Genomic DNA, 14227 nt, shown 5'->3' with positions numbered 1-14227 from the left:
CAAAAAGTCATATTCAATAGTTTGATGACCGATAAGAATGCAATATGTCTAAACATAGAATCTGCAATGCCGAGAGGTCGTACCCAGTGCACACCCGCATCAACAGGGTCTAAAACAGTTTCTGATGTGTGTTCTCTTGCCTTTATTTTTACCCCTGATTTCATGAAGAACCTGTTTTCACGGTGCAAAGCATTGTAGTAGATACTTGACCATTGCACGCTAAACACCACTATATGAAATTATACGAAAACGAAAATAACATACCAGAAGTTTTTTGAGTTATGCTCTATGCTTTAGTATCTTTATTCACTAGTGATTATGCACTTAAGCACTGATCAGTTGACAATAAAGAAGGGGAAGTGGCACTGCTGAGCAGATTCACTAGCAAGGCAGTATGTGTCAGTGTACTGGATGGTCCATATCTTCTTCCACCTACTGTCTCTTCATTCCATATTTAAAATTTTCATTGTTCTGGTACAGACACTAAACCTCCCTCCATTATTCATCAAAAATAGAGTACAAATTACAACTGTATATTGTAATTGCAAATTAATATTCATATGTTTTTGGCAAACTGTTGCTGATGGCTGCAATATTACAAGTTGATATCATGTTCGTAGAAATCGGAAATCAGAATAATCGGTTGACCTAACGATTCAGGATTTATCGAAAATTTATCGGAGATTTTTTTGATAAATCAGGAATTTTTAGTCAAACTGAAATGTAAGCAGTAAATCATTAAAATAATTTTTAGAAATTACACGGGAATTTTTCAATAAATCGGGAATCTTTGTAATACTGTGTTACTGTACTTGGTAGTTGGTATCAATAAAATGGTACTTTAAATCACTTTGTTTTTCTTGGTCCAGGACATCAACTATGAATCCCAGTGCTAGTAGTTGATGAAAAAGTTACTTCTGGGATTTTGAAAGAGGACTTGCATTTATCTATAAAACAGTGTACAATGTGAAGAAAAGTCTTGTTGATTTGACAATTGAGCTGCAGGTTTTTAATAGAGTTTGAAATTTATGTGGGTCTGAAGAAAAAGTAGGCACTTATCAGCTGTACCATTTTGCCATTTAAACAGGAACAAGTTGAATTTTAGCTCTTATTCACACAATTGTAACTTCATCTGGATTCTGGACTCTGGAGTCATATAAATAGTTATATACTACTGCAAAACTGTGTTGAATTTACTTCAACAATTTAGCAAAATAAATACATGTATTTAAGTCAACATAAAGTATAAATTATTATATAATATAATCATATATAGATAATTTACAAGGAAAAGACCTGATCTACCAGCTCTTGTAGCAATTGATCAAGAATTTCAAACTCAAAAGTTGCAGTGATCTCATCAGATTCTTCATTGTCCAGTACTCCTCTGTACATCCATTTGCTTTGTTTCATATCTGTTTCAGCAAATTTGCGTTCTTCTTCCCAAATTTCGGCATAATTGTGACTATGCTTGATTAACCTCTTCCAAATCTCAGGACACGTGTCTCTTTGCTTCTTCGCTTCCTGGTCATCGATGATAACTGATGGATTCGACTTGTAATTTTTTAGCTCCTCGAATAATATCCTTCTTGAATTTGAACTTGTCAACTTTGCTTTGTGTACTGTTTCATATGGAAAACAAATTAGATGTGAAGATGATAAGCTACATTAGCAATTTGCTAATGAATCATATCACAAATATTGGGCATGTTTGGCCCGCCTTAATTATAAAATTAAGCAACTTATTTTTGAAAAATAAGATAAACCAAGCGGGGTCGTTAAAGTAGTGATAGACATTGATACGAAATGGAAGGTTAACGAGGAACAAACTGCACCGCTTGCTTAACTATTATCAGAAGCTAATATATTATTAGAATTGTTGAAACTCACCTGCTGAAGGGACTCCGAATTCAATAGGTAGCTCAGAAAATTCAAGAACTGAGACTGGACTTGAATTTTCAGAATCACATTCTGTTTCCACATTCTTCACTTGAGAACATTTCTGATCTTTCTTTTTCTTTCTTAATCTACCGCCTTTGGGTTCTTCATTGTTAATCGCCTTCTTGATCTGCTGCTTTACAGTCTCCGGGGACCTTAAATTTTCATGACAATTCTTTATTGCACAAAGAACTGATCTTGGATGTCTAGAATTTTTATCTGAAACCTGATTGGTCCCCTGATTTTCTTTGTCACAATTCTCAGCCCTTTGTCTGCTCCTGTTCTTGTCTCCATGCTTGATCTCTGATCTTTTAGTCCTCATTTCTGAAAAACCCAAGTCAGATTTTCTAGAATTTGATCTCAAATCCTTGTTTTTACCTCCACTCTCGAAGCTAAGAATGAAGAACTCTTCATCCTCTAGCTCAAGGAAACTCGGGCCATCGCGAAATGACAATGTACTCTTCACATGCCTATGCTTACTCTGCACCAACTCAACATCCCTCAAAGAATCCATTGATTTTGTGCGCCTGACCGAATTAAAATCCCTGTGATCACTCATCGGCATTGAGTCCAATCCCATTAGCCTCGCTACAAGTCCCGGGGTAGCAGCCGAGGCCTCTCCAATACCAGAACTTGCATCATCCAGGGATCGACACGCAGTAGCAGCCTCTGCATTAAAATGATCAGAAGGGTGAGTGGGAATGCTGGTATTAAAGCATAAAAACCGTCGTATAATGCCGTGAATGCAGCCAGCAGTTGCGGGCTTGGATTGACAACCACTCTCGTCGTAATTAGTAGTGGTGTAAGAGGCCGAAGATGGGGAGGAATTATACGAGAATTTCATAGTAAATGTTAAGCAGAAGATGTGTTTTTTTTGTTTTTTGTTTATGGAAACCAACTTGTTAGTACAAGCATAAAAGGAATAGTAAGGGAAAGAAAAGGACTAGTTGGAGAAATTTGAAATGGGAAAGGGGGGAATAGAAATAGAAAGAAAAGGGATAAAAAGATGGCGGGCTTTAGATTTGAATGAAGAGGTGGGCACATTGCGAGGAAAACATGGTGTTTGCTAGGACAAAAAGTGTAGAATTGTATGGGGATGTGGGGAAATGAGACTCTATAAAGGAGGCTGGAGATGTTCCGATGGGCCGTGAAGTGTCTATTTGTTTAAGGGACTTGTCCCCAAGCACAGTGACTGTATCATAACAAGGTGGTCACACGTTTTAAAAGAGAATAACACCGGTAATTTGGCGGTTATGCTACTTCTAAATATGAGCAATGAGCTACCTGTTAGATTAATGATTCACCGGGATTCCGACTCACCCTTCTAAATTTAACAGTGACGGTAAAGGGTGAGTCGGAATGCTGGTAGTAAACATTTAAATTTTAAAAAATGAATTATAAAATAATATTCTCTAAAAGCAATAAAATAATGTCGATAAGTGAAAAAAAGGATAGAAATGAGTGGACATAAGCAGTATTTGTGAGATAACTTCTGTTATGTGATTAGGGATAGCAATGGAGTCGGATGAAGTCAGGTATAGCCAAAATCATATCCAAACCTAAATTTTTCGTTCATACTCGAATCCGATCCGAACCCAATCTAATGGATTTCAGATCCGGATACGGATATGGACATATTCGTATCCGAATTATCTAATGTTAAATTTGTCTTTTTAGAAAAAAAATATTTTAAATTTGTCTTTTTAGATCTAATGTTAAATCTTTTATGTGTAAATATTTGATCATATTTTAAATTTGTCTTTTTAGAAAAAAAAAATTATTCTCAAATACATGTTATAATATAAATTTATTTTAGAATAACATATTTTATTTTAGTAAAATTATTATTTTATGATTTTTTAAGGAGATAGAAAAGATATTCAACACCAACAAATATAAGTTGGTTTACATTATCTTTAATTTTTAGTAAAATTTAAGATAAAAAATTTAGAATAGACGTTTAATATTAAATACCCTGTGTAGTTGGTTTACATAATCTTTAATTTTTAGTAAAATTTAAAATATAAAATTTATAATAGACGTCTAATATTATACCCTGTGTGGCCTCTTGGAGTTCCTGTAAATCTAGTAGTGGTATTTGGTTTGATAATTATTTAAAAATATCTTTTAAGTAAATAAGTTTAATTCAAAACTAATTTATTATCGATATTTTTTCCAATGTTCAGCACCTCCAAATCTAAGGAATTCTTAGCTAAAATTGGATAAATGATATCATAAATGAAAATTAATAAGAATATGTATCAAATTTTCACTGTAACTACCCATTCTCCTTGCCAAAAAAATTTGCTAATACCGTGATATTTTCCAAACCTCTAAAACCTTGTAAAAAGATTTCATATCTTATATTATCATAATAAGATAATATACTCTACTTGTAACAATTTGAATTAATTGAAATATTGTATTCTTAAAATATAGTCAATTATTGTAGCAAGTAGGATCTGAGTAAATCCTTATCGGTTCAATAAATTTTACATAATCATTATTTTATATCAATTGAACCAACCACGTCAAACAACACCTTGGACATACTCTTTAATATATGGGATAACATGATCATATGTTCTAATGATATGTGTTGTGGTGATTTCATTTTGTATTTGTAATAGCAATGTTACCATTACTATATGCGGCAACATGAACATCTGTGCTAATGGTAGTTGTAACGGTAGCTTCACTCTTGGCGAAGTTCGTGTTTATGTGTTTGTTATTGGAGTTTACTGTCATTTTTTATCTTTATCACAATCTTGTGAATAGTTAACAGGCCTAACAGAGAATGACCTATTTGAAAATTTCTAGTTAGTTAGTGATTAGTTTAAAAACTTTTTTCACTCGATAAGCTATTTGAAAGTTATTCATCACTACACTGATGAATTTGTCATTTAACCCAAATGAGATGCGGAGCACTTGTCCTGGAGATATAAGAACTAAGTTTTTGAGTTGTGCATGGAGGATCACACCTTGTAGATGGCATGAAAATTCGGGTCTTTATATTGGAGGTGATAAACATTTGAGTGGATGACAGAAATGAATTTCAAATCACAACGTACTTCATGTTTTGTCATGATATAATTTTTATAGATGGCGTTATATATTATAAAAATCTAGTTCGTCTTAATGCTAGAATTTATTAGCTTCATCAATATCATGATAATTCAGGTCTTTACATGGAGGTGATGAACATTTGAGTGGATGATAAAAATGAATTTCAGAGCACAACGTACTTCATGTTTTGTCATGATAGCATTCTTAGACCATCTCCAACCCATGACACCATTTTGGTGTGAAAACTACACCAATCTGGTGTAAAAATTATAGCATATCAAAACTTCACTCCAACCCGTCAACACCATATCCTACACCAAAAAGAATCTTTTACACATTAAATGGAATATTCTCCCTTTATTAAGTTATTTATATCAATATTGAATTTGTACTTAAATTTTAACATGTTCAATAAACAAGGACCTAAAATAATTATAAATTCATCAACCAATTCAAGAGGACAACTTAATTATATGAATTCCCGTGCTCTTCCTATATGTGCTCGATCAAGGCGTTGCGAAATTCAAAATGAGCTTCCTTATCTTTGATTTGTCGATATCTACTAAGAAATCTTGAAATTCATCATCTCCATTTCTTTCCATTTCGATAGCAGGAGAAGATGTTTACACGTAATCATGTACAAGCATATTCAAGTCTCGTTCATCCTCAACTATCATGTTATGCATGATAATACAAGCTGACATTATATCTTTTAGTACATTTCTTTTTCAAAATCGAGCAGGTTCAGTAACAATTGCAAATCTTGATTGTAGAACTCTGAATGCATGTTCCACATCTTTTCTGCAAGATTCTTGTTTCATCGCAAATAGTTTTTGTTTCAATCCTTGTGCATTGTGAATACTTTGTACTAGAGTAGACCATTTTGAATAAATGATGTCTGCTAAGTAATATCCCATACTATACTCTTTATTTTGAATAACGAAATTAGCATGCAATAGGGGCAATACCTTTAGCAAGATCGGAAAAAAGATGTGACCCATCCATCCAAGACATTAATATCATTATTCGAACCTGACATTTCAAGATACACATGCCATATCCATAAATCATAGTCAGCAACAGCCTCGAGAATGATAGTAACACTCCATTGTCACAAATCCAACCACTGAAGGTTTTGACTCCCCGGCATCTGAGACTCATAACTCGTCACCATTGTCTCTTACTTTAAGTGAAGAAGAGGTTGATAAAGGTTCAAATGAACGACCTACTGGTGTGAAAAAAAAGCAAAATTAAAAAGAGAGGTTGAAGATGAAAGTCTGAAATTCATATAGTACATTAGAAAAGATAATCGTGAGTTTGTTGAAGTCTTCAAACAAGGGTCGACTGATAGATAAAAACTTTATGAACTACAGATGATAAGAGCTCAAAATGAGTCGAGAAAGTTGGTACTGCAGGAACTTCGTGAAGAAAACAAGATCATGGCTAAATATTTAAGTTCAATGATGGACCCATTTCAGCTTCAGGATTATCAAAATGAAAGAGCGAGAATATGGGGAAAATGAAATGCACAAGTTTGTCAAGAATCTACGGCCTCCGCATCTGTAGATGAATATTTAAAAAAAATTGGTGGTTTCCTATATGATTTTCCACACAACTAGTCAACGTTAAAGTGTTAATTTAAGCATGTTTATAAATTCTAAATTGCCAGTTTGTAATTTATTATCATGCTGCTATTGTACTTGACATGCTGCAATGTGTAACCCATAGATGGTGTAGTGCATATTTCGCAAGCTGTTCATGTATTTGTGGTTTCTTTAGATGGAGAAGGAATGTTTTCATATTTACAACTTTTTATTTTTATTAGGTTTATGTTTTTAATCATTGTGTATTTTATTCTTGAATCAATTTATTTAAAAATATAAGAATATACATTCTTATAAGAAACAAATTAATAGAAATTTATTATAAGAATGTATATATTAAATAGAATATATATTCTGTTAAGAATATAAATTTTGCTTAAAAACGAATTTTCTATACAAGAATATAAATTTATTGATATTTTGAATAAATAAAAAATGTGAATTAAATAGTAAAGAAAGAAAATTTAAAATGATTATGATTGAAGAATAAAAAATATAAGATAAAACGACTTCAACAGGACATAGAAGGAATAAATTTGTTTTTTAATAAGTGTGAGGGTATAGTGGGTATTTTAAAAAACTCTAAATTTAGTGTAAAAATTATACCAAATCAATATTGTACCAATTCATTTGGTATAATTTTTATACCATTTTGGTGTTGGATTGAAGCAATTTTTTACACCAAATGCGACACTAGTTTGATGTTTTGGTGTTGTATCGGATATGCTCCTATGAACCGCGTTATATATTATACAAATCTAGTTTGTCTTAATGCTAGAATTTATTAGCGTCGATATTGTATGTTTGGTTTTAATGCCTTTTTCGAAACTTTTACTCACTCCGTCCCATTTTAACTGCTTTTGATTTTTTTACACGTATTTTAAAGTGTTAAAAAAATCATATCTAAACATAATCATTCTTTATGAAATTTATATCAAATAAAAATTTAGATACTAAACTTTTATTTAATATAAGAATTGACTTTTTTTATTGAGTGTAGATATTACTACCTCCATCCCAAATTAGATGTCCCCTTTGACTTTGGGCACGCAACTTTAGGTGCATTGACCGTCTACTTCCAAAATTTATTTTTTTATTTTTTCTTTTATAAATGAAAATTTCATATTTAAATTTTTATTTGCAAAAATAAAATTTTGAAAATAAGTCACGTATCTATGCGGTCAATGAACCTTAAATTGTGTGCCCAAAGTCAACGGGGCCATCTAATTTGGGATGGAGGGAGTATTTTTTTACATCTCAATATACGTGTCAAAAAGTCAAATATAAGTTAAAATAAGACAGCAGGAGTATAAAAATTTCCTCGCCCACCCGATTCTCCCCGAGTCTCTGCTACTCATTTGAATCCTCAACAGAAAGACAGCAGTTTAAGACTTGTATCTAACCGGCAACACTTTGTTGTGTTCCTCTTAAATTTACACGTAACCCGTACAAAAGCCTTTCAAGGCACGCCAGACATTTACTTCATAATCAGCTACTCATGTGATACGGTTCCAGAACTCCTTAGATTTCACCTTTAAAGCTGGAGGCCCTCTGCATAATTTGCATGTACCATTTCACTATGTCAGTGCTTTCTGTTGCTTGCTTTTATTTTGTTTTCTGCAATTATTTTACCGAAACTGTTTCGCAACCTTACTATAGATATTGTTTCAAGAGAGATTTCAATATCGAATGGTGGAGAAATATCATATTTGCAACTCAAAGGGGACCCCCAAATTTAAAAGCTGTAAATTATTGCATTCAAAACTTCTAAGTTGTAGCTTACACAGTAAAACAACACATACAAGTGCAACATAACAACAGTTTAATTTCCTCCTTACTTCCTAGGAGAAATAATTGCAACTTTAAGAACAGGATAACTTCTTCATAAATCTAAAGAACAATAAACCACAATACCAGACCAACATCGCCATGGAGAATCACTCCGACTTGTGAAAAAATACGTTAAGTTGAGGGTCTTTCTGATAGAACACAACTTCCCCAGCATCACTAACATAATGGTCTTGTTGTATGCTTTTTAGCATATCTTTAACCAGGTGAAATGGAAATAGCCCTGATTTTCTCGGCTCCCTGTAATACTTCCCCAGCACTGGCTTAGCTGCTCTCGTCTGAGATCATTATATTAACAGACATATTAGATTTATAAAGCCTTCAACGACAACAGGATATAAGGTAAAGACTGATGAAACTTGTTTACAGTCTACATAAAAATATGTAATCCGGTGCATCAATTTATCAGATATCCGTCTTTTATTAATAACAATAAGTTAAGTGCACTAAAAAACTCGGTTTGCCTTCTAACAAAAACGAAAAAAGAAAAGAAATTGTACCGCTTCTATAAGGTGGTAATGTGGGATTTGAGGGAAGAGATGATGTATAACATGAGTTCCAATGTCGTGGTGGATATTGTTAATCCATCCGTAATCACGATCAATAGTAGTTAATCCTCCTCTCAAGTAACTCCATTCCTGGTAATACATTAGTTAGGATCTTACATTCTTTTCCCTCATGAAAAGTACTGTTTTAAGAAAAACAAAAAGAGGAACGAGATTCAAAACAAAATTTCAAATTTTAGTACCTTGCCACGGTACCACGGAAGCTTCTTGTCATAGCCATGGTGATGCAAATAAGTAACACAATCGATCCACATCACAAAAATCTGTATAGACCAGTATTAATATTTAGTCATAAGCAACATAAACATTTATACACTTTTATTTCTTATGATTTTGGAAAAAATAAAAGATGGATCACTGACAATGTAGGGAACCCCATATAGTTTGAGCAGCTGAATTGAACCAATTGTATTAGCCAGATAGCCAAGTAAAGCAAGCATTGCAGTCCAGCACAATGTCGAAGTTACAACCAAATTCCTCTCACTGGGGTGAAATATATCACTATATGGATTGAAATGTGAACCTGTTTTCCCCGGGCTTCTGCTGATCTGTTATTTATGGAAATTATATGCAAAAACATACGAGCTTTTAGATTCCAAGAACTTGGAGCTAAATGGTTGTTATTTGATTAAAACAGAGATGGTTTCTCACCAGATATAGGGGATAAGCAAATATGGGAAAAGGAATTTTAAATCTCAAAAATTTGATGTGGACCGGCAGACTCTTATATATCTTCTCTGGTATCTGAAACGGCAAAAAGAAAAGTGATGCACACTTTATTATAAAGAACTGTGAAACAAAACCTTCCAATAAAGTGGCGGGTAACTTAAGTCATAAGTACGAAAATGAAGAGGCATTACAGGAACCCAAGATTCATCCTTCTCGATATTCCCATGGTTCTGATGGTGAGTTCTGTGGCTAATTCTCCTGCAGCAACTCATACTTGTGAAATTCTAGACATCGACGTGAAATAGGCAGTTTAAGGTTTACAAGTAAAGGGTATTTAACATACCATCCATGGTATGGCACAAGAATTGAAGAATGCAATATATGTCCAAATATGCTATTCAATCTTGGGTTATCAGAAAAGCTTCCATGTCCACTGTAACATCAAGACCAGATACAACTCAATTCACAAACTAATTCACAGAATACGTAGAAAAACAGCATGTACATGTACTGTTCCTTTTAATCCGATGACCTTAATTTATTCATACTCGTAAAATAAATAACAAGAAAGCCACCTATCTTGATATCCAAGCTATAGAAGTGTGTGTGTGTGTGAAAAACTAATCATCAAATGCAAAGAGAGGAGCAAATATACCAATCATGGCCAAGAACAAAGAGTGCCCAGAACATGGTCCCCTGAGCTACCCAATAAATAGGCCAGAAAGCCCAATTGTTGAAGTGCATGGCCAATATGAGCAGTAGAAAAATAACAGCAAAATCCCTGATGACATAACTCAGAGACCTCCAAGGATTCTTCACCCAACAATGCTTGGGAATGGCAGCTCTGATCTCCGCTAGCTTGAACGGAGGAGGGGCAGTCGGATCAAACTCCTCACTGCCCACATTATCGCAATCAAGTCCATTTTTCATGGTCTGATCTCCTTCAACCTTCTCTCGATGCACCGAGTGAACTGCCATTTCAACTTGTTACACTGAGAAAAAACATGGAAGGCCTAGTGATATATATAGAAACACTTAAGCACTGTAATTCAGTAATAAACATTGCAGTGAATTACTTGGCCATGCCAGGTAGTAATACAGAGAGGCTCAGTTTCCCTTTAATTTGGAATTACTTTCAAACATTTTTGCTAGCTACTCGTCAGAGCAGTAATTAGCTTCTTTAATGACCTGTTTTAAGGACCACCGGTATTACCGTACGCTTTGTCATATTGTCAATCATCATCATATTTTTTCTTTTCGTGATAATTTTCAACAAGCCTTGCTAATTTGCATCACAATGTCATGATCAATAGGAAAGGTCACAGATATTAGATTCAGATATTATGTTCTTTCGAGTTACTATATTCACACAACAAAAACAAAACAAAAATCCGAAAATGCACGTAAACTATATCTCTGTTTCTTGAAAGGAATGTTTTTCGTAAAAATAATCAAATCAACACATTTCATCACAACATTCTTAAAACGAGAGGGTATTTTTACGATAATCAAATCAACACATATCATCGTCACAGAACAGAGTGACATCAATGTTACAGATTGACATAACATCTTCTCATCCAAAATGCACATTTGGAATATGTATACATATAGGATTGTGATACCTTTAAAGCCGATCTCTCGATTGCTTAGGTTTCCTGGATCATCATCAAAAGTGTTGCGTGGGATACATATATATCGGAATACAAATTCGAGACGTTTAATAATATACTTAAGCACTAATGACCATACATATTTAACATGCGTGCACTAAAACTAGGACTTATAGAACGAGGTTGGATTCGCATGTACCTGCTTTCTTCACCGTGACACTCACAATTAAGCACACCCGTTTAACTTTTTTTAATATATTTCCAAAATAATTCTTTCTTGAGTAATTATATTCAAGATGTAATTAATCCGAACAGAAAATTTGTCTAGTTGGAAGTTGGAACCACTTATATTTACTAGTTGAGAATCCGCGCGTTGCGGCGGGCTATAAAAATTATATTAATGATTTAATATTAATATTTATAAAGTAAAATAAATTTGAGGCGGTTTATAAAAATTATATTAACGATTCAAAATTAATATTAATGGAATAAAATAATTTTATATTTTAAATATCTCGATGCAATATCAATATTAATATATAAAATTGAAAAATCGGACTATAATTCATGAGTGAAAAAATAAAAATAAAAATCTGCATGTAATTAATAATTTAAAACACGACAAATCTTAATTTTGATTGTGTTTAACATAGGTGCATAAAAGTCTAAAAGATATTGCGATAAAACTCTGAAACCATCCTCTCTTTTTTTTTTTTCCACTAAAAACCATCCTTAATTATAACAGGGATAAACATTATGTTCTAGTTGTACGAACATTAATCATCTCGGTACGTATGAACTCTAATCAATGCACAGGTTTATTAGTGATTCCTTTCTTTTTTGGACTGATTGTCTGCAAAAACATCAATTTAAATCCATGAGATCCCGATCTATAACTACCCTTGCAACAACCATTATTTATAGTGTATAAACAGTTTCACTTAAAAGGTGCTTGAACTGAACAAACAGATATTGTGAAAGTGTTGCATGAATATTCTTTTCATGTATACAAAGTAAACCATATAAAAATTAACAATAACAAACATATCTGATGAACAAAATCAATATTATAAAAAAATAAAGAACAAACATATATCCCTCACAGTTAATCTATTAACTTTTTCATCCATCAATATCATGTCAAGACTATATTGTTCTTTTGTGTTTGGATTTGTCGACTACCATATCCGACAAACTCTTACTCTTGTTAGCCAATCATCTCTATCGTATCTCTATCGTCATTCAAAACATCTGGTATAGTGTAACTCATTATTGTATTAGATGGAGAAGACAAATAAGCTCAAGAAAAATTGTGTGTTAAATTTTATGAAGTCTGACCTGAATTTATAGAGGTTGATTTGAGAAAAGACCGGCTTATCAAAAATACTTTCTGTTTTCGATATACATCTTTTTCAAAAATATGATGATTGTTTCAGATTCTGATTTGATTTTGATATTTTGAAAAAGGTAGGTTTGAAACTTTCTTCCAATATATCCGAAACTAAAAAAGACAGTTTTTATTTTTGATATTTTTACATCCGAAAATTCCAGAAAATTAGAAAAATAGAACGGAGCTCTCTAAGGTAGGTTTGAAACTTTCTTCCAATATATCCGAAACTAAAAAAGACAGTTTTTATTTTTGATATTTTTACATCCGAAAATTCCAGAAAATTAGAAAAATAAAACGGAGCTCTCTAAGAAGCGCCACCTAAACGCCTCATGCTTCTCCTTTATATAAGTATATTGATTGTTAATTTTGTTGTTAGTGATTAATACATTCCTTAGTTGTTATATAAGTGTTGTATTCAACTGAAATTTTTATAATTTTTTTATTTATGAAATGCGAGGATATTCAAACCAGATTTTAAAAAGTATATCAGAATTTTAAGATATTTAATTGAGATTTTAAATTATACTATAAAATCGGGTGATATTCAATTAGGATTTTAAATTATGCTTTAAATTTCGATGATATTTAATTGGGATTATTTAAAATCTATTAAAATCTAATAGTATTCAAATGTTCGATGAAATTTTTTAGAGTTCATAAAATGATTGATTTGGTAGAAGCACTTTTAAGAAGTTGAGAATGCTATCTTCTTTCTCGGAGTTCTACTTCTTTTCCAAACACTTTATTAACTTATTTACTTCTCACTTCTAATCCACTTCTTTATTTTAATTAAGAAATCATTTTTTTTAAATTTGCCCAAACGGCCCGATTCTTCTTAGTTTCTCATTTTATTTTCGATTTTTATGAAAAATATATAGAAACGGAAATATTAATACCAATAAGATTATAAATCAAACTTAAATATTAAGAGCAACTCCATTCATGAATAACCGTTACCTAAAAAATGAGTTGACATACCAAAAATAAAAATATAGTCATGTCTTGAAAATTTTACACTCGACCCATCTACATCTATTGTGTATGATTTAGCTAACCTCCTATAGATGATTATATTTGTCAAACTTCTATAGATGATTATATTTGTCAAATTTCTACAGACTTGCAAGAAATCGGTGGGAATATTACACATCATCAACTAACATATTAAATTGATATAGTTCATTTATAACAATCTAAATATTAGTAACATATTATTTTCAAATTATAACCTATCAATATAGTCAATATCGTCAAACCACAATGTTTTACGGGGTTCACCAAATTTTATCTAATATCTTACATGTCTAACCTACCCAACGATTATAACCAGCACCTTGGAGATGCTATACCGAGTGGTCAAAATTCTTATACGTATGTAGGTCCCAAAAAAAAAAAAAATTTTAAACCATGGGCACGTGTACTTAGTGTGTGAGCAGGGCTATAAAAAGATTCGGGTTATGCCAGGTACCTCTGCTCAAGTATCAGATCATGTTATTTTTAGCTTGTTCAGATTTGGTCCGAAATCATTACCGA

General features: G+C 32.5%; 2 protein-coding genes across 2 annotated transcripts; both read right to left on the bottom strand.

Annotated features, from left to right (window-relative positions):
• Positions 1–853: 853 nt before the first annotated feature.
• Positions 854–3087, bottom strand: LOC108207445 (uncharacterized). The gene is made up of 2 exons (XM_017377892.2): positions 1891–3087; positions 854–1622 (listed from the first exon to the last, which is right to left on the bottom strand). Exons 1-2 carry the CDS (start codon positions 2780–2782, stop codon positions 1282–1284), a joined length of 1233 nt encoding a protein of 410 aa, XP_017233381.1. The 5' UTR covers positions 2783–3087; the 3' UTR covers positions 854–1281.
• Positions 3088–8342: 5255 nt separating this feature from the next.
• LOC108206807 (omega-3 fatty acid desaturase, endoplasmic reticulum) lies at positions 8343–10741 on the bottom strand. Its single transcript, XM_017377222.2, has 8 exons — positions 10347–10741; positions 10035–10124; positions 9883–9949; positions 9674–9766; positions 9385–9570; positions 9205–9285; positions 8957–9094; positions 8343–8734 (listed from the first exon to the last, which is right to left on the bottom strand). Exons 1-8 carry the CDS (start codon positions 10667–10669, stop codon positions 8546–8548), a joined length of 1167 nt encoding a protein of 388 aa, XP_017232711.1. The 5' UTR covers positions 10670–10741; the 3' UTR covers positions 8343–8545.
• Between the last annotated feature and the right edge of the window lie 3486 nt (positions 10742–14227).

The sequence above is a fragment of the Daucus carota genome, chromosome 2 (genome assembly GCF_001625215.2).
Source record: "Daucus carota subsp. sativus chromosome 2, DH1 v3.0, whole genome shotgun sequence".
In the NCBI taxonomy this organism is placed as follows: Eukaryota; Viridiplantae; Streptophyta; class Magnoliopsida; order Apiales; family Apiaceae; genus Daucus; species Daucus carota.
Note: the sequence above shows the minus strand (reverse complement) of the source record. Positions and strands in the feature narration are given on the sequence as shown.

Excerpts from the sequence above, each read along its gene's own strand:
- LOC108206807 (XM_017377222.2), bottom strand. The coding sequence starts at position 10,669 with ATGGCAGTTCACTCGGTGCATCGAGAGAAGGTTGAAGGAGATCAGACC. Across the intron at positions 9,950-10,034 it reads CTTGTGCCATACCATGGATG|GAGAATTAGCCACAGAACTC; the intron begins GTATGTTAAATA and ends GAGTTGCTGCAG. Across the intron at positions 9,767-9,882 it reads AGGATGAATCTTGGGTTCCT|ATACCAGAGAAGATATATAA; the intron begins GTAATGCCTCTT and ends TTGCCGTTTCAG.
- LOC108207445 (XM_017377892.2), bottom strand. The coding sequence starts at position 2,782 with ATGAAATTCTCGTATAATTCCTCCCCATCTTCGGCCTCTTACACCACT. Across the intron at positions 1,623-1,890 it reads ATTCGGAGTCCCTTCAGCAG|TACACAAAGCAAAGTTGACA; the intron begins GTGAGTTTCAAC and ends CATATGAAACAG.